Here is a 21,383-nt window from a genome sequence, read left to right as displayed (position 1 = left end):
ATATGTTCATATAAATATATGTTTAAATAAATGTATATTTATATAAATATATGTTTAAATAAATGTATGTTTATATAAAATAATGGCTATATTACACGATGTTACAAATGTTTACACAGAATGCTCACATTACTGATGTATTGGTATTCCTGAGGTATAGAATGCTTCTACATCCTGTAATTTCACTGCTACTATGTATTCCACCCTGGACAGAACAAACGTAAATAGCCTTTACAAATAGTAACAGAAAAATTATAATATTGGTTGGAATACACATGTTAATAATGCCCACAGGGGGGGGGGGAAGGGATTGTTAGTAATGCGGACTATCAGTCCCATTAATAGCAATATGCCCCATAAAGTCGACCTCCACGTGAATTCCTGGTGTATTCATCACGGTGGGCTAACTGACCTACCTTTTCATTCTCACCTATTACCCCTCACTGGTACCTCGCCAGTGTATACCCTCAGCGCAGGTGGGATAACCATTCCATTATCATCAATTAAAAATGATAAAAAAAAATGAGGCCAACAGAAATGTCAAGCAGAAATTTCATATTTGGTGTGAGTATGGTAAACCTAGAGTTGACTCCATCTATTGTGATATGTGTGAATCTAGAAAATACTTGAAGAAACTTTTATAGAGGTGTCAAGACCACAAAAAAAAGAAGATGGGCATTCTAGCTTTACATCACTCAAATAATGACTTTCGATCATTTTCGAAGGCTACGAGAAAGCTAAGTATTCAACACCTCTGGTTAAATATAAAAAAATTTACAAAGCCAACGAAAGCTCACAATGAAAACATGCCTAAAGCCATTTCTTATACGTTTTACGACAGAAAATTGCCCGCAACCGTATTATTTTAATCTCCCTTCAGGTCAAGGCCGTCTATAAAAACAGAAACGTTGTAAATCACATTGAAGACTATAACTTATTTAAGCAAATAAGTCTTTCTCAAGTCGCTCCTCCGCCGAGAAACGGGGCAATGGCGCGTAACACCATCAGGGCGTAATTCCACTGTTTTTGACTGACCATCAATTTATGGAATTACATTATGCAAATAGGCATCGTTCCATCCAAGTTATGGCAGCAAAAAGTTCATAATTCAATGAGAGTAAAGTGATGACGCCTCATTTAGTTCACAATATGGCTGCCTTTTGCTTACAACTAGCGACCCGTACCAACTATGACGGGGTCCTAATTAGGACATATTGTATATAAAAAATTTGCATAATAAAATATCTGTTTTTATTTTTGAAATGTATTGTGTAATATTAGGATTTAACTGGATAAAGTTTTATTATAAAAATACAATGCACGACATGTCACATACAGAGCATAGAGTATAAACAGGTTTTTTTTTATAACATGGATCTGGAGGCTCTAAGTTCTAACGCTAACAATATCTAAACGACAGTGAAACCCGTATCAAAAACGGCTGTGTGGTTTACGAATAAACGTAAGCGGATAAATAGACAGATGCGAAAAGTGACTTTGTTTTATACAATTTAGAGGCGATCCAAATAACACGAATGAGAGAGGATTTTTTTGTTTTTTTTTTTTTTTTGTAACCGTTATACGCAATTTTCGCGTTGAAATCTCGGCATAGAATAGGCAACCCCACTCTTTTCCATGGGTGTCGTAAGAGGCAACTAAGGTAACTTAATGGTCAATGAATGAGTAGCAACGTCCCTCTTAAAACATCACCGAAGCCTAACTGCGGTTGCAAACTCGGCCGCCAAACGTGGCAACTACTAGCCCCTTATGGGGAAGGTCTATGTTTAGTAGTGGACAATTAGTGGCTGATCTATCATATTGGTGATGATCCTATCATCATATAGGTGATTTTGAGTACGATAAAATGTAGATGAAACAGTAATGCATTGTAATTATGCTGCAGTATGCAATGATGACCTCAAATGCATTGCAGGGAGTCAGTGGATTCAGGGAGCTCAGGACCGTTCCTTATAGCATATGGAAGAGACCTATATTCAGCAGTGAACTGATAATGACTGGAATGAATGAAAACCAGAGGGAGACTTTGTACAAAAGTCGATTGCTTCGATACCTCTGTCCCATTCGTGTTTCAACCGTGAAGCAGTTGTGTTTGCATGGCTGTGTTTCGGTTTGAAGGGTGAGATATGGTGTGAATTTACTGGGTACAGAGGAATAACACCTGAGTCCTCAGGAATGGCAACGCATGGGAGGTATCATGGGCGAAACAGTATAGTCTGTTATGTCCATGGTACTGCTCATGTCTATAGGCGACGGTTACCACTTTCCATCAGGTGGGCCGTCAGCTTGTTTGTCATTCTAAGTTGTATAAAAAAAAACAATAAATACTTATATTTCAATCAATTTTACTGACCTAAAGCAATAGAAATGGGGGGAAAGGGATTGTTAATCATAGAGACTGAGAATCCTATTGCTAGCAATATACCCAACCAGGTCGACCTCCTCGCAGTTCCCCCTGGAAACTATCATGGTTGATTCCTGATGAATTCATCATGATGGGCTAACTGGCCTGTTTTCATTCTCATCTATCACCCTTCACTGGTGCTCCGCCAGCGTATCCCGTTAGCGCAGGCGGGGTTCCCATACCATTTTCACCCATAAAAAAAAAGCAATACAAATTCAACATCTACACGCTTGGCTTGCGACCTCTTAGGTTTTATGACGAAACTTTTTGTCGTCAGAGAATCACTTAATGGAACAGAACATTGATGGAAACTAAAAAACTTTCTTTTCCAATTATTTTCCAACACTAAAATCAATATTATCAAAAGCAATGGTGAAAATAGAGAGGTATTTTTTATAATTGCATGGTACTAAAACTTTCTACTTTCATCTATTTAAACTTTATCTGCTAACTTCACCAATTCCACGTCAATGAAGTGGAAAACGTTTAATGGCATTAAAGTTAAGCCATGCCCGTTGGACCAATGAAAGTACAATTAATGGTAATTATAAACCATTCCTTATGACAGCCTATGGGGGAAGCCTATGTTCAACAGTGGGCAGATAATGGCTAAGATGATGATGATAGTAACAAACTCACAATTTTGGGAGAGAACTGTATGATTAATATATGGCTCATCCGTCATACTCGTTAACGGGTGCTGCTTGTCTGGTCTGTTTGGGTTACAAACACTGATTAATATATTTTTTTTGCAATAGCATATGTATGGTATATGTGTGTGTATGTGTGTGTGTGTGTGTGTGTGTGTGTGTGTATTATATATATATATATATATATATATATATATATATATATATATATATATATGAAAAGAATACGAGCCGATTTTCTTGTCAGTTCTTCTCATGTCGAAATCATTCCGAACTGACGGTAGATTAGACATATCATAAGAGTCTGGAATAGACCTACATGAATAAAGATATTTTGAATTGAACAGGGTTTAGCTAGATTTCTAGCAATAGACCCTATCAGCTACTCTTGAATCCAGTACTGATGTCAATCCAATCTATTACCAATGACAATTTTATACTGTAACTAAATCGTTGGCAATAAAGAAGCAGGTATGTAGGTACTATTTACTTGTAAATGCTTTTACATCGCGTTAAGTTCCGATTGTGTATTTAAAATTTTGTACTGCACTCATGAAGCAACAATTAGGAATTAGGTGAGAATTGGAATCAGTTTGCATTGACAATTTACACTAATCTAACAATGCATGTAGCAGAACAATATGGAACCATTATGTCGCTAGTTCGAGAGTGCAAATTCAATTTCAATATCAATCTACTGGAATTTATTTCAAGAATAACTACAGATCGACTTCCACTCGGTTTTCTCTGGAATTCTGGGTTTATTCTTGGTAAACTCATCACAATAAGTCTAATTTAAATAACTTTTCAGCGTAATCCTATAATTTAAAAGATGTTACCATTCCATTTTCTTATATAGTTTAGAAAATATTAAACCGTAATGTTTAAAAGACAAGTAGGTAGATTTTGTTCCACAAAAAAAAAACCTACTTCATAATCGTGGTGAACCAGTTATTTTGGTATTAAAAGCAAAATACTAAACTGATTCTGATTACCTTCTAAAGTACCAATATGAAAGTATTTCAGATAAAAAAAGGATTTTTCAAATCGATTTATAAGTGACAGAGTTCTGAGGTAACAAACATAAAAAAATTCAACCCAATCGAGAACCTCCTTGTATTTTAGAAGTCAATTAAAAAGTAATGGTAACTAAACTGCAAATTAGATCGAAACCCGGTTCCCTAACAGTCAAACAATTACAGAATAGCGGCTTTTAACTAGACTAACATCGACGGAATGACTTTGAGGAGCTCGGCAAATGTTCTGAAACTAATTTTAAGTGTAAATGTAGTCCTTTAAGGACTGAATCCACGTCGTAAATGTTGTGGCAGTTACGTACTTACTGATTTTCAATTAAATATGCTTATTTGAACAGGACTCACAGATTGCATACAGAATTTTACGGAAAGTTACATACCCAAAAGATAAAGAACAAAGACAAGTACTATCAGTGCTCTTTGATAATTACCAAAAGTACCTTCTTTTGCTATCTATCTGCGTCTATCTTTTGCTGAGCAAACAAATAGATTTTGCCTCCAAAAAAAAGAATTTCATTAATCAATAAATCAATTCTTTTGATTTAAAAACCAAACTGCTGAACGGATTTTGGCGTATGTTTTATGGAAAATAAAAATCATTTTCCAAATCAGTTTATAAATGACGAAGTTCCGAGGTATCAAACAAAAAAAAACACAAACAGAGAACCTCCTTTTTTATTTTTTGATAAATAGCGATTTCAATAGTAATAGATACTGATGAACGTCGTTTACTCAGATTCAGACAGTTCGTAGGCACTAATAACACTTTTACCATGCGAAATCGTTTGTAGACATACCTACTAGCTGTCAAATCGCTGACTTTTTTAACACCTTCATAAAAGATTTATTTATTTACAATTTATTGCATCAGTTAAAAAAAAATAAGGAATAGATGTTCGTTTGATTTCTTGTAACTATGTTATGCAATTAAATTATGTTTATGCAACTTAAAATGGTAAACAAGCTGACGGCGCACCTGATGAAAAGTGGTAACCGTCACCTATAGACATGAGCGGTACCATGGACATAACAGAATATACTATTTCGCCCATGATATCCCCCATGCGTTGCCATTCCTGAGGACTCAGGTGTTATTCCTCTGTACCCAGTAAATTCACTGCCATATCCCACCCTTCAAACCGAAACACAGCCATACAAACACAACTGCTTTACGGTAGAAACACGAATAGGACAAAGGTACCCAAGCAATCGACTTTTGTACAAAGTCTCCCACTGGTAAACATGGGTTATATATCTATAACCCGGGAAACGATAAGGAATAACCAACGAAAAACATTGATAACGCCATGATTGCTTGATACTCTTCATGCGTTGCCATTCCCGAGGACTAAGATGTTATACCTGTGTACCCTGTAATTTCATTGCCCCATCCTTTCAAACACAACCATGCAGACAACTGCTAAACGACAGAAACACAAATGCATCCAAACAGAAGCTTGAATACCTCTGTCCCATTTGTGTTTATTTATACTTTATTGTACACAAAAATTACATTGTTATAATTTATATTAAATAAAGATGTACAACAGGCGAGCTTAACTCTGTAAGAGTTCTCTTTCAGCAAATCTTTTTAAATTTGTTTTTGCAAATACAACAACGATTAAGGTTGCCTTTTTTGCAGAACAATAAACTACTTATTACAAAGACAAATAAATTACTTATAGACACGCGATTCTACGTTCTAAATTCAAATATTTCCAATGTGGGGTATTTACGAAATTGTAATTATAACCGCTGTTTTTGGAGAATCAAAATATTCGTATTTGGATAGGAACGCAAAGGGGCAATTAGCAAAAGCTTAAATATATAAGTAACTCCTATTAGCTCCTATTAGGCGACAGAAAGGAATTGTTAGTAATGGAGTCTAATAGCCCAATTGCTAGCAATATACCCTGGAAACTATCGTAATTAATTCTTATGGAATTCGTCACATTGGGCTCACTGAGCCGCTTTCATCCTCACCTACCATTTCTTACTGGTGCCCCGCCAGTATAAATGCAATTCATTGGATTCAATGGATAAAAAAAACAATGCAAAAAAAATATTAAGTATATTCATGACATAAACTTTTAAGAAACCTGATAGGTCAAAAGCAGAGCAGAAAACTGTAATGCTTTCATTCGTCCCTATTTAAAAGCTCTTTAGTGGAATTTCTTGTGAAGCTAAGGGATTAGCTGTAAGGTTTCAAATGTTTTATGATTTATCTTTTATAATATTTTTTGTGTTCTAATTTTACTTAACGATTTTTACGGCAGCTTATTTTAATCTGTAAAACAACAAAAGTTTTCAACCGACTTCAAAAATAAGGAGGTTTACAAATCGGTTGCATTTTTTTATGTTTGTTACCTCATAACTCCGTCAATTCCAAACTGGTTTGAATAATCCTTTTCTTATGTGAAAGAAAATACTTATAGATTGGTCCCATGGAATTTTCAATTCGATTCAATAGTTTAGTTTATAGATTAAAATAACTGATTTTGTCATTTTGTCAATGGAAGTCGGTTTTTTGTAGGAATCTTTAATAATAGACGCCTAGAGTCCATAGCGCTTAAAACCCCAGCTCTCATTATTAGCCATAACACGTTCAATGAACAATGACGTATTTATACACAAGGAATTGATTGTAATGATGTAACAGAGGCAGGCAGGTCATGCCCATTGATCACTTGTTGCGTTGCTCTGGGAAGTAGGACAGGGAACTGGGCCGGCGACCCCGCAGTTCCCGGCCACAGGTGGACGACGCCTGCAACGACCGCCCGCTGTATGCTAAGTGGTACCCAAAATAATAGAAAAACAACTAGCACGCGGATGCACCGTCTTACGAATAGTTTGGGAGGCTCAAATTTTTGGTCACTTATCGATCAATATTCCTTTGAAAACAATATTCAATTTCACTGTTAGAGAATTCCCTTAAACGGATTGTAATGAATCCGATTCCACCTGTATATTTCTCTGCACTTACATGATCGAGGAATGGGTAGCAGCGACCCCCAGACCATCACCAAAGCCTAACTGCGGTTTCCAGTCCGTCTACGTGGCAACTACTGGTCAAACCCTCCTAGGGGAGGCCTATGTTTAGCAGTGGACAGTTTAGCAGTAGACTGAGATGATGATGTAAATAAAGCTACTTCGTATATATGAGATATTACGTAGACACACTATATTCTAAATATTTGAATTTAGAGCGTGGAATCACGTGTAAGGTTTTGCTTCATAACAAGCAGGTTTTAGCTCCACAAAGAGAAACGCCAGCTTCAATTAAAATTTGCCAGCACAAGAGCAAATTTGAATTGGCGACACAACCGCGTAACATAGTCATTTATAAAACTCCTTTTTAAAAGAAAAAAGTATTTTTATTCAAGTAAACTACTCCATTGATAACAAATCCTTTGCCCCGTATTGTAACAATGTTGATTGTTGGTGCATAGTGGAATTCTGGGTTTAAAATTGTAACACTTATTGAAAATGTCATAAGGTGAAAATGAACAAGTATAAAGTACTCGTATTAATAAAATTGTGAAATAATAAAAGTGTTTTTCACATATAATAAAAAGGTTTGTTTCCAGTTTATCTATCGATGAGTAGCGCTTTGTTCCCTAATCGCCTCCCTAAGTCTTACAAGATCCTGGGAATGAAAGAGTGCTATCACATTGTATTCTTATCCTGAAACATTATGGAGAATTAAAATAGGGACCGGATAAATAAACATCGCAGCAGGAGTATCGATCAACGCGCACTGCTTCGACAACAGCCTCATTTTAAAGAAACCTTTGAAGAGACATTCCCCGACAAACTTTCGCAATATTTGTTTACGCCACTTGGGAAGTTTTGATTTTATAAGGTACACTTTTATTGATCAGGCTTGATCTTTGTAACCGACTTCTGAAAAGAAGGTTATAACTACAACTTCTAAATTTTCTTTTTGATAATTCAATGCATCTTTGACGAGTTGGATGTAGTATCTAGATAGATTTACATAGAAAGGATGTCGAAGAAACATTCCCCGACAAACTTTCGCAATATTTGTTTACGCCACTTGGGAAGTTTTGATTTTATAAGGTACACTTTTATTGATCAGGCTTGATCTTTGTAACCGACTTCTGAAAAGAAGGTTATAACTACAACTTCTAAATTTTCTTTTTGATAATTCAATGCATCTTTGACGAGTTGGATGTAGTATCTAGATAGATTTACATAGAAAGGATGTCGAAGAAACATTCCCCGACAAACTTTCGCAATATTTGTTTACGCCACTTGGGAAGTTTTGATTTTATAAGGTACACTTTTATTGATCAGGCTTGATCTTTGTAACCGACTTCTGAAAAGAAGGTTATAACTACAACTTCTAAATTTTCTTTTTGATAATTCAATGCATCTTTGACGAGTTGGATGTAGTATCTAGATAGATTTACATAGAAAGGATGTCGAAGAAACATTCCCCGACAAACTTTCGCAATATTTGTTTACGCCACTTGGGAAGTTTTGATTTTATAAGGTACACTTTTATTGATCAGGCTTGATCTTTGTAACCGACTTCTGAAAAGAAGGTTATAACTACAACTTCTAAATTTTCTTTTTGATAATTCAATGCATCTTTGACGAGTTGGATGTAGTATCTAGATAGATTTACATAGAAAGGATGTCATTACACACGTCACACTTAAAATTGTATAGTCATATACTGATATTAAACTAGAAATTTTACTTTCCTTTTTAAAAACAGTCTGGCTTTCTGAGACTGATGCATTATAGATACCACAATAAAGATCTCACGTAAGTCACGTCAAAGCACAGTATCTAATAAAAAAAGCCCCACACTCAATTTCATTACAAACTTATATGTGCACAATTACCAAATAGATAGTTCGCAGTGCGTCGCCCATTTCATTTGGTCATTCGAAACATTACTATCTACAAATAATATAATAACGTCAGGTTTTTCTTCACCTTCTGTATATATTCCAAATGCCTAGAGGGTTTAACCCTAATCTCTGTTATAGCACTTTTCGTTACAGCGACGTCACAAAATAACAAAAATCTGGGGGAAAAGGGATTGTTAGCAACAAAGTTTAACAGCCCCATTGCTAGCAATATTAGGTCGACCTCCACGTGGTTCCACCTGTAAACCATCGTAAACAATTCTTGTTGAATTCGTCACGATGGGCTAACTGACCTACTTCATCCTCATTTATCATACTTCACTAGTGCCCCGCCGGTGTATACCGATAGCGCGGGTAGGGTTACCATTCCATTATCATCCATTAAAAAAAAGGGACAAAAATCTCTGTCCTTTAGGTACGTAACGCTGGTCGCAGGCCGCTGGCTCGTGTCCAAAGCGCCATTGCAGTGTGACGAACAATGGCTGGATGTTACTTGAAATGCTGATAATTAAGTTTTTGCGTCCAGAAGTTTGTATAATACTAATTTGTGGTAGAAGATATCTTAATTACTCCCTTAGTAATAAAAATAATCATTATAAATGGTTATCTACCTATCAATGGAAGTGGGAAAGATTCGTGTCCAATAGTGGGGCGTTACTAAATTGGATCGATTTGAAATACCCTCTTTACTACATAAGAACTATAAATATATGCAGTAAGACTCGCACTCGCATTACAGCCAGACGCTCACGATTAAGTGTTACGAATTGTCCTGAAACTAGATGACCTTTCTCGATCCAATTATACATAAGTTAAACCGGTAGTTGTTACATTAAAATACATATGAATAAATACATAATACTCCATATGGTGAGATGACGGTGTCCCCATAACTTGGGGATAAAACATATTTTATCCCCAGGTTATGGTAAAAGGCAACTACGAGAGCAAAATATAAACAAAGGAAAACCCGAGAATCGGAATATCAATTCGCCTGGTCTGCGTGGTAATAGTAGGTTATATTCCTCTAATGGGAAGAGATTATGCCCAGCAGTGGGACGTTAATGGATTGCTAGAATAGGACACTTTATGACAGAACCTATATATAAATCTACCAGAGGGAAACTTTGTATAAAAGTCGATTGCTTGGGTACCTCTGTCCCATTCGTGTTTCTACCGTGAAGCAGTTGTGTTTGCATGGCTGTTTTTCAATTTGAAGGGTGAGATATGGCGTGAATTTACAGGATACAGAGGAATAACACCTGAGTCCTCAGGAATGGCAACGCATGGGGGTATCATGGGCGAAACAGTATACTCTGTTATGTCCATGGTACTGCTCATATCTATAGGCGACGGTTACCACTTTCCATCAGGTGGGCCGTCAGCTTGTTTGCCATTCTAAGTTGTATAAAAAAAAATACGCTTCGGAAAAACTGACTACTACTTTTTTTTTTAATGAATGATAATGAAATGGCAACCCCACCTGCATTAACGGTAAACGCTGGCGGAGCGCCAGAAATGGATAATAGATGATAATAAAACAGGTCATTCAGCCCATCGTGATTAATTCACCTGGAATTCAATACGATGGCCTCCAGGGGGACCGCGAGGAGGTTGACCTGACAGGGTATATTGCTTGCAAATGGGGCTAATAGTCCCCAAAGATCTGGCGTGCGTAAAAAATATTATAACTGTGCAAAATAATAAAGAAAATATTTTTTTTTACCACTACCCCGATATGGCGAATGATTACCACATTTAAAAGTACTAGTAAGTACCTAGCTGACAATTTAAAAGCTATTAATGTTATTACAATGTTAATAATCCTGCATTTTAGTGCTTCCAATTTCTGTTCAATACATGTATGTACAAACGCAATCTTTTTTACAACTAACCATAACTATGCAGAAGATAAAGTTATCCCAACGAAGCGACAAAGGTCATCGCGTGGCCTTTTTGAAACCGTTCCAAGCGACCCCTGCACTGGACCCCGTAATTATTGCTTAGCCTCACTGGAATACCAAACAAAACTCTCTTCTTAACAATCGACTAACAAATTGGCTTTTTAACGACCATGTAATTGTAAACATAGTATATTTAAATAAATACACAATGTTAACAGAGATAAAGAGATTTATCGAGCAAGAATGAATGGAGAGATTTATTGTGCAAGAATGAATGGAGATGTCGGTAGGGGCCGTCCTAGACGGACTTGTGATGACCAAATAGCAGGACGTATTAAAGAAGGGCCAAATTAAAAGTACCCTTAACCGACGAGCATGCATGAAAAGACTGATGACTATTGATGAAGCGAAAGAGGTTTGTTTGAATCGAAGCATTTGTCGTTCCATTGTTTCTGCCCACACTAATGGGAGACAGGCGTTATAGATATGTATGTATGTATGTTAACAGAGATTTAAAAGAGTAACTGTTGAGTTTCTTGCTGGCTCTTCTCAACAGATAACAACTTTCTGAACCCTATAGCAAATTTAATAAATGACGATATAAAAGTACTTGTAAACAAGTCTATCTGAATAAAGATGATTTGATTTGAATTTTGAATGACCAGAGGGAGACTTTGTACAAAAGTCGATTGCTTGGGTACCTCTGTCCCATTCGTGTTTCAACCGTGGAACAGTTGTGTTTGCATGGCTTAGTTTCGGTTTGAAGGGTGGGATATGGCGTGAATTTACAGGGTACAGTGGAAAAACACCCGAGTCCTCAAGAATGGCAGCGCATGCGGTGTATCATGGGCAAAACGGTATGCTCTGTTATGTCCATGGTACTGCTTATGTCTATAGGCGACGGTTACCACTTTTCATGAGGTGGGCCGTCAGCTTGTTTGCCATTCTAAGTTGTATAAAAAAATGTATATATTGGGTTACTCTGGACGTTGATGGCGAAAAAAGGTCTACACCCATTTCGACTATCGCCCATATCAGTCTGATATCTATTTTCGAATATGTTAATAGTCTGTTATCTAATACATAATATTATTTGAATAACATACTTTTGACATATTCCTTACTGCACCGATATATAGATACCATAATTAAAGTATACGGATATTGCTATTGTATGAATTACCAATTCCTAGTTAGTCGTTTAAAAAAATAAAAAAATGAACATAAGTTTTAAAATAACACTTTTAAATTGGCAATATTTCGGTTCTACTACAGAGGTCTGAGATATTTAAAAGAGTTGCAGATTGTTAGTATTCAAAGAATTCGTTCTACAAAATGAGTGTTGGCTGAAACGTCTACAATTAAGTTTTCAGGGTGTAAGACCCACACCTTAACGGTGACCCGTGAGGTTGAACGCCCTGTATTTAAATAGTACGATATAGCAGGCAGTTGTGGATGCCGAGAATGAAGTTAAATTACATAGCATATATACTGCTTATGCTATCCAGCTTTGGACAGAAATTGAAGCATACACATAAGTTACAGTATTTTTTTTATACAACTTTGAATGGAAATTGAAGCATATACATAAGTTACAGTATTTTTTTTTATACAACTTAGAATAGCAAACAAGCTGACGGCCCACCTGATGGAGCGGTAACCGTCGCCTATATACATGAGCAGTACCATGGACATAACAGAGTATACTGTTTCGCCAGTGATACCCCCCATGCGTTGCCATTCCTGAGGACTCAGGTGTTATTCCTCTGTACCCTGTAAATTCACGTTCAAATTCAAATTAAATTCTTTTGGTAATAAGAATTAATAATAATGATAATTTCTTTATTATAGATAACTAAGATCCATTTTTGTTAGTAACAATTGACTTAAACTATGTTAGTAGAAAATAAAATGCAAAACAAATCATTTTATGGCCCCTATAATAATTTTGACCCACAATGAGAGGATCGAACTATCGTATTTATTACATAATGCCCACAGAATGCTGTTACCGCTGCCACGCAGTCGGTATCAAAGAGATGCGATCCGTTTGCGTCTGATGGCATAGACTTCCTCTTTGCAGAAATACACTTATTTCAGGAGGAGATAGTTTCAATGTTATCAAACTGTTTGAGGCCAACTTTTTAATTAATTAATCTAATTTCATTTCAGCCGTTAACTGTCTACAGCTGAACATAAGCCGACCTCATAAAAAGAGTTTTATTGATGAGTAAGTGTTCACAACCGCAGTTAGGTGGGGAGAAAGGGATTGTTAGTAATGGAGACTGAGAATCACATTGCTAGCAATATACCCAACCAGGTCGACCTCCTCGCGGTTCCCCTTGGAAACTATCAGAGTTAATTCCTGATGAATTCATCATGATGGGCTAACTGGCCTGTTTTCATTCTCATCTATCACCCTTCACTGGTGCTCCGCCAGCGTATCCCGTTAGCGCAGGCGGGGTTACCATACCATTTTCACCAAACAAAAAAAAAACCGCAGTTAGGTTTTTAGAAACAACTGGGTTGCAAAACTTGCCATTTTTTATGTTTAGTAACAAGCATCAATATAAATAAATATATTTTATTATATAAAAAAATATTTTTTTTTTATCTTATATTTTAAGCGATGTTTATTGTACAATATATAACTGAATTTTGTTGGATGTAGCAATATCAACAATATAAAAGATAAAGTTTATTTATTTATGTTATTATTCATTTATTTAATTAATATATTTAATTTGCATGCCTACAATTTTAAAGCAATTAAACACATGCTAAAAGTTAAATATCTGTTTAAAACAAATAAATATTTCATTTAATTTATTGCCGCTAAATACCGACTCGTAATTTATCTAAATTGTTTGTCAAACGTAATGTAAGAGGAAGTGCTTTAGAAATGTCCTTGAAACTGTCACTAGATTGAGTACTCTCGATTTTTGTCTTGTTTGTTTTTTATAAGCTTCATTGTGCATTCATATTTGCAACAAATAATAGATTATAGAGAAAATGACAGTGTACACAGGCTAACCTATCCCTTGAAGGGATTATTTCCAGTCAACCTTGAGAACCCGGAAGGAGAAAATATGTATAGGGTTTGTATGTAAATCGTGACATCTATCTTGTTTGGAGTTACCTTTAATTTCCCGCGACGATATCATAAACAATGACGATGGAATGAATGAATGAAGACACTTTATTATTCCCTTCAAGGAATTATATGAATAAATGATTATGCATGAATATTTAAAAACGTCTCTATACAAATACATATGTTTTTGTTCCATATTTTATTCTGGCGGTCAAAGCGTACGATATTGAATCTACCCACTCGTAGTAATAAATTATAAAACCGCCCTTTGTTCATTACCATCAAGATAATGACACTGGCAGCTAATCACTTATCTTCTACCACTTCTGGCCTCCTTTCTCCGATCGTACAACTGATGTAGAGTTGCATTGTATGATGTAAATTGGCATCTCTAAAAACTTTTAATTAACATTTTATTCATAACGCCAAGCTCTTGTCGTCTAGATCTACTTCAGATTCATAACGATTATAAAGGGATTTCATTACACTACCGGGATTACAAGGTTGCGTTTTAAGTTAATACGAAACATAATCCGTTATTCGACCCAAGTGATCGCGCATTTAAACTTAATATCAAAGATTTAAGGATTAATAAAGCCGACTTCGGTAGTAATGCCAATTAAATTTGTACTCTATAATAATAAATATAAAGACCGTACCTGAAAACTGAGAGACGCTCGACAACATTGAAAGTCCTGAATGACGGCTGTGAGAAGGATGGATCATCCCGATGGAGTAAATTTCGGTATCTTCAAACTGCCACATGACTGATCAGTTACGGTTAGCTTTTAATCGAAAATCGAGGAACCAACAATAGTATCAATTGACACCCTTTGTAAACTTATTTATTTTAAGTACAAAGGATGTTCACATTAAAAGGAATGTCAGGGCCTTTAGGAAATCCCTCTACGAATATTAATTCATCGATAATTTATAACGCTTCTATGGTAAATATAATACTTTTTATCACAAGGTGTATTAAAGCGATCATATTGAGTGATGTGTGAAGATATGCATATGTACGTGACGTGCGCACTGCGCGGCGGTTGCGGTGCGACTGAGCTCACAACCCGGATCGCGTCGACGGGGGCGAGGGTGGGCAGAGAAATTTGGGTTGGTGTGAGGGTAGGTGGGTGGTGGGTTGACGACGTCATGGGAACCGCGCTCCGGGCCCGCGGGATCTTGTGCCAGCCATATCTATTGAATAACGTGCCTTTAACGGTATCCGTTTAATTTCATGCGCCCTTAAAGCAAAAGAGAGTCGTTTATGAATGATTAATTGACATGTAAGAAAACAATTCAGTTTTTTTTTTCTAGTATATTTTTTTGTCACTTTGTTTCAATTATTTACAGTAATCTAGTACTTAAGTATGTGGTGCAATAAAGCATAATGAATTTAATTATAAATTATATAATTATTCCCTATTATTTCAAATTATATATTTATGAATATATAGTACTTATTAATAGTAAAATATTATGAATATAAAAATTGCAATAATTGTGGAAAAAAAAATCAGTCAAAAGTGGATATTTTAATTTATAATCCAATGTACATTTTTATCTGTTTTATATGTTTTTTATGATACTTAGATTGACAGACTAGCTGAGGACCGACCTAATGAAAAATGATCTCTGTAACTGGAGCTCACAAATAATTGTTTATTATTATGATTACCATAATAATTCATTAAAAATTACACTGCTAGGCATGAGTCTCTTCCTGGCTCTATCTAAGAGGACACAAGGTATGATGAACCTGTTGGCCACATGATTTGGCATAGTTTTCTTTCCCTTATACTAGTATATTATGATTTGTTCCCTTTTTCACCTCTTACAGCATTTTGAGAAGAAAAAGTAATAATGTCCCATAGTAAGGAACTTAATTTGGAATAAGGCTTTACATCCATTTTGAAGGAACCAATATAACAACAAATAATGACACATATAAAAAATAATAAAAGAATTCATCAATTATGGTAAAATTTAATAAAAAACTTTGTAGCATTCCAAGTATGTTTGATATATGACTTCTATGAGTTTTTTTTATACCACTGAGGTGGCAAACAAGCATACGGCCCACATGACGGTAAGTGGTTACAGTACCCTATGAACATCTACAATACCAGAGGTATTATGTGCGCATATCCAACCCTGAAGAAACCTATTTACCCCCCTTTTGAAGTACCCCATGCTGTTGTTTGTTGGGAAAACCTCAGCAGGGAACTTATTCCACAACCTGAGTGTTCGTGGGAGGAAACATCTCTGAAACTGTGATGTAATCATTTAATTATATTTTAAAGTCTCTGGCTATACAGTCGTTTTCTTTATACTGAATAAGTACTTACCATTTGTATGTTTAATTGTTTATTAAACATACAAATAGTAAGGGCTTGGGGTATGAAAAATAAAATAAGATATAATATAAAATCTTTTTGGATATTGACACATCTTTAGACTTATTCTCAATACAACTAAATATTATTCATGTACTTTTATTATTTACATATGTAGGTATATAGAGCTGTTTTTATTGTACTATATATTAAATTTTTTTACTGGGTATTATTTAGTTTATCTTTAATTGTACGGTTATTGCCCTTATACATTCTACAGTTTTCTTTCAACTTCTCAAAGGTTGACTGTAAGAGATCCCTTTATGGGATAAGTCCGCCATTGTATATTAAATCATTTATCAGTGTTCAATCTGTGTTATGTACAATAAAGATTTTATAATACAATACAATACAAAAATTTTAATAATAAATAGATATTAATGCATAATCAATTCCTCAAATTATATTTGTAGATGTTAAGTTTCAAAAATAATATTGCTTGTAAATTTATACTTAATTATGTTTAAACAGATCATCATGTTCAGTAAACTATCAGTCAAAATAATCATAACTAGCTTTTACATGTGACTTCATCTGAGTGACTGGGATATATTTACTGATTGGAATATAAAGCAGCCTTCCTTTTCCACCCTATATAGCTTGTATATTCCAATTTTCCTAGTGATTGATTGAACTTTTAAGGTGCTATAAGATAACAAAAGAAAGTACTCACTCTCTCATTTACAATGTTAATAAGAATTACACAATATTTAGTTACTATTTTAAGTGAGATCTATGCAAATTGAATAATAATTTCCCATTAATATTACAGATAGAAAGTAAAGTTCTGGAACATTAATTTTCATATTCAACTAAGCTGACTGCTCATCTGATGGATATTGTCCCAAAACAATATCGATTTTACTTTTCATGCTATCGTGCCTCCTATAGACATGACCAATACCATGGATTATACAAGGTATACTACATAACACCCACAGCATTCTTATGTGTAACCATTCCTAAGAACTATGGTAATACCATATTCGTACCATGTAAATTCACTGCTATATTCCATTCTTCAAACCTAAATACTAAAGGTTGTCTGGAAGAGATTGCTTAGCGATAAGGCCGCCTTTTGTATCACTTCTCATTAATATTTACTGTATTTGTTATTTCTCTTTTTACTTGGTGCAATAAAGTGTAAATAAATAAATACTAATGCAGGTACAGCAGCTTCATAGACGAGACACGAGTGGGGCAAAAGATACCCAACCAGATGACTTATTTAATAAATTTATTCGTAGACTTTTTAAAGCATTTGAGGAAAGTATATAATGTTAAATAAAAGATTATTATATTTACTACAAATCTATTAAGAAATACTTACCATAATCTCTGAATAGTTTCTTGTAATCTGCTAGATCGTTCTGCTCTAACCATTCGTCCACTCGCAAACTCTCGTCTTCAAATATTTCAGTTAATACTAAGCGCGCTAAATAAATAATTAAACATAGAAACAGTGTAGTGCCGTAATAGTTAATTTGTTTGTACATATTTATTTAATCATAATAACATTATTATATCGAAAATTTAAATTCGCGAAAAATAAATAAACAAGGACGGCCTTAAATGTTTTTGACAATGACATTTTATTGACATAATGTCATTGCAGTTTACTGCAGAACGTTCCGTTTCATGCTTGTATTTATTGTGACATTACTAAACTAACTTTTATCCACGACTTTATATTGAATGTAAGAAAACTAATGAAATAGAACATATCAAGACAAAACATGTACTAGATTTTAAGGTAAACCTTCAGAAACACAACTATGAATACCGACTTCAATTTGGAGCAGTAATTTTTGCAGGATGCTAAAACACATAACAATATATATTCAAAAATTCCTAAAAATATTTATATTAAATCTCCCAGGAACAGGCATTATCTTTATACAAATTTATTATATGTATATTATAATATATAAAAAAAATACCTGAAGTATATAGAATCGGGTTAAATACATTTATTATAACATTGTATGTTAGCACATTAGATTTATAACATTGATTTGACTTTTGCTGTTATAATGCTATAATTATTTTTAATGAATAATTATTTTTAATCGGAATAAAAACTATCCTATGTCTGCGATAAATCTGAATTTTGTAAATATGCACTGAATGTTTCAAACATTTGGTACGCATTTAAAAATTTCATTAAAATCAGTTGAGTGGTTAAATGTAAATAAATGTGAAACAGGATTTTTATACACTATCATGACATTAAATCAATCTGCAATTACATTCAGACTATTTTTTAATAAATAAGACTTCCTTGCCATGTATAGAAATACAGTGAACACTTTGTATAAGCAACTCATTTGAACCAATTTCAATAAAAAAAAGTTCTTATTGTGAAAAGTTGCTTACATGGAAAAAAGGAGAATAAAAATACTATCTGAAAAATAATTTTATTTATTTTCTTTACTAAGTTGAGTAGAATAAATAAAATATAAAGAATATTGCTTATAGAGAGGTTGCTTATATAGAGTGTTCACTATATAATTTTCAAAAATTGTAGAATAAGGTTTTTGTCTTGAGTTTGATTCATATTTCAATTAATAATTCTACTGAAATAAAACACATTTTGTGTGAGGTCCAATAAAATTCTAATATAAATTGATTCATCATATCACAAGGTGTGCTCCGACAGTCTATGGTCTGTGTAAAGCATACATATTCACAACAGGTCTTAAATTAACGAGATTTACTTCTTGATCTTGATTTTATCCGCAAGGGAACAGGACAGGCCCGTACCGTCAGGCTCTACATTCAGTTCTTCTACTTTACTATTGTTGATCACCATAGAGAAGCGTTTCGATCTGAAACCGCCTAAAGGAGGCAAGTTGGTGCCTAAGTCAAGAGCTTTAATAAAATTCCCACTTGGATCTGCAAGCATGCGAACCTGTTGATATAAAAAGAATTTTTTTTTTAATACTCCATAACAGCCTATTAATATCCCACTGTTGGGCTCTCTCATATAATAGCAGAATATTAGCCTAATATTTCCAATAAAATTACATCAACTTTTATAGAAGTCTAAATACATAACTATTCCAAAAACTATTACATAGTTGCTAAATGATATAAGAAAAAAAAATAGATGATTATGGTTCCTAACATTATTGATATTAGATGTTATGGTCTAAAACGTCATTTAATCTGTTAATATGAAAAAATAGAATTAAAAAAAAAATGATTGTAGTTTTTTAATATTTGTTTAAAAAACTAAACAATACAATAGGAAGTGAAAAGTGACAGCACACCGTTTAACATGTAGGAGTGGTTATTTTTACAATCATGTGAGCTTGAAGGTCAGCAGCACACAACTACACAGGTATTGATTTGGTTATTTCAGTTTTGGTATGAACACAAGATATTTTTGTATAATGGTGCTTCTTACCTACAATAACATGGGGTTATCTTCTTAGTTATAATTAACAAAAGCCAGATAAAGATGTGACAGACTTGTTTGTTACTTAAAAAATGATAACAAGTAAAAGTTCATCATAAACATTTGTGTAAAATACAAAATTTAATTATCATATAAACTTATATAGGACATATTAAAGTCAAAAGCTATAGATTAATATAATACCTGAAGGAGACTTTGTACAAAAGTCGATTGCTTGGGTATCTCTGTCCCATTTGTATTTTAACCGTAAAGCAGTTGTGTTTGCATGGTTGTGTTTTGGTTTGAAGAATGGGATATGGCGTGAATTTACTGGGTACAGAGGAATAACACCTGAGTCCTCAGGAATGGCAACGCATGGGGGGTATCATGGGCGAAACAGTATACTCTGTTATGTCCATGGTACTGCTCATGTCTATAGGCAAAGGTTACTACTTTCCATCAGGTGGGCTGTCAGCTTGTATGCCGTTCTAAATTTTATAAAATTTTTTTTTTAAAAAAGTACATCTTAACTTTGTCTTTTTTCTCAATGTCCTCTACTCAAAAATTGTCTGGAAAAGATTACTTGGTGATAAGGCCACCTTTTGTTTCACTTTTCATTCAAATTGACTATACTTATTATTTTATAAATGGTCCAATATAGTGCAAAATAAATAAATAAATAAACATAAACAATCAGTATTGTTATGCTATCAAGTATTTTACTATGTACATAAGTAAATACAAAACTTAACATCTAACCTTTCCTTTAGTGTTATGCTGTGTGCCCCATGCAGCCATCACATAAGGATCGTTGACAGACACACAAACGATCTCCGCGACACCTTCTGTCCTTAATTTGTCAGCACTCTGAACATATCCCGGCAGGTGAGTCTTAGAGCAGCCAGGTGTGAAAGCGCCGGGTACAGCAAACAATACAACTTTCTTGCCGGCAGTCAAATCGGAAATGTTTACTTTATTCGCCGGCGAATCCTCAAACAGATCCACAGACGGTAGCGGATCACCAACCTGAAATACAGGAGGAAAATAAGCCGACAGTTATATAATTTTATGTAAACATTTCATTAATATGAAAGTACCTTTATCGGTGCCATGGCTAATGGAGTAGTGTGCAGCGCTCGGGTCAAAGACTGCTTATTGAATGCAGCAATACCTCGGATAATTGTTGACCTCGTAACAAACATTGGTGACTAGTTATGTATTTTTTATTAACTTGACAATCTCTCTATTGATTCTGTGACTATTGATTCAATTTGACAACTACTGTAATAGGTATACGACCTTGAAAACAACTGGATAAATATTATGACATTATAGATTACGTATAGAAATAGATAGGAAGTTACTGTCAAAAATATCATAGATTTTCTATTCTTAGCATAAATATAAGTAATTATAATAAAACGTTTACAGATTGGTTATTATAAAATTGAATAATTCTTCATTGAAAAATAATATACCATAAAACTAAACGAATAAGTAAATAAAAAAGCTATGAACTATATTCATCTTAAAAAAATTATCCTCTATTTACATGTCCGCAAATAATAAAATGTAAATT

General features: G+C 34.3%; 2 protein-coding genes across 2 annotated transcripts in view; both read right to left on the bottom strand.

Moving 5' to 3' along the window:
* Window positions 1-18,099, bottom strand: part of LOC113512576 (apoptosis-resistant E3 ubiquitin protein ligase 1) — a 68,562-nt gene extending 50,463 nt beyond the window's left edge. The window contains exon 1 of the mRNA XM_052899201.1: window positions 17,735-18,099. Coding sequence (XP_052755161.1) covers window positions 17,735-17,900 — 166 coding nt within the window. The 5' untranslated portion in view covers window positions 17,901-18,099. The remainder of the gene's footprint in view (window positions 1-17,734) is intronic.
* An 896-nt stretch (window positions 18,100-18,995) lies between these two features.
* On the bottom strand, window positions 18,996-21,158 carry LOC113512654 (peroxiredoxin-5, mitochondrial). The gene is made up of 3 exons (XM_026896575.3): window positions 20,902-21,158; window positions 20,564-20,830; window positions 18,996-19,315 (listed from the first exon to the last, which is right to left on the bottom strand). Exons 1-3 carry the CDS (start codon window positions 21,004-21,006, stop codon window positions 19,118-19,120), a joined length of 570 nt encoding a protein of 189 aa, XP_026752376.2. The 5' UTR covers window positions 21,007-21,158; the 3' UTR covers window positions 18,996-19,117.
* Window positions 21,159-21,383: the final 225 nt, after the last annotated feature.

This window comes from Galleria mellonella, unplaced genomic scaffold, assembly GCF_026898425.1.
Source record: "Galleria mellonella isolate WM207_F2 unplaced genomic scaffold, CSIRO_AGI_GalMel_v1 utg56, whole genome shotgun sequence".
NCBI classification, from domain to species: domain Eukaryota; kingdom Metazoa; phylum Arthropoda; class Insecta; order Lepidoptera; family Pyralidae; genus Galleria; species Galleria mellonella.
Note: the sequence above shows the minus strand (reverse complement) of the source record. Positions and strands in the feature narration are given on the sequence as shown.

Bases quoted from the DNA above. Each gene is read 5' to 3' on its own strand.
- LOC113512654 (XM_026896575.3), bottom strand. From the start codon at position 21,006: ATGTTTGTTACGAGGTCAACAATTATCCGAGGTATTGCTGCATTCAAT. The intron at 20,831-20,901 runs GTACTTTCATAT...CCTGTATTTCAG, and splicing joins TAGCCATGGCACCGATAAAG to GTTGGTGATCCGCTACCGTC. The intron at 19,316-20,563 runs GTTAGATGTTAA...TTATATCAACAG, and splicing joins AGCATAACACTAAAGGAAAG to GTTCGCATGCTTGCAGATCC.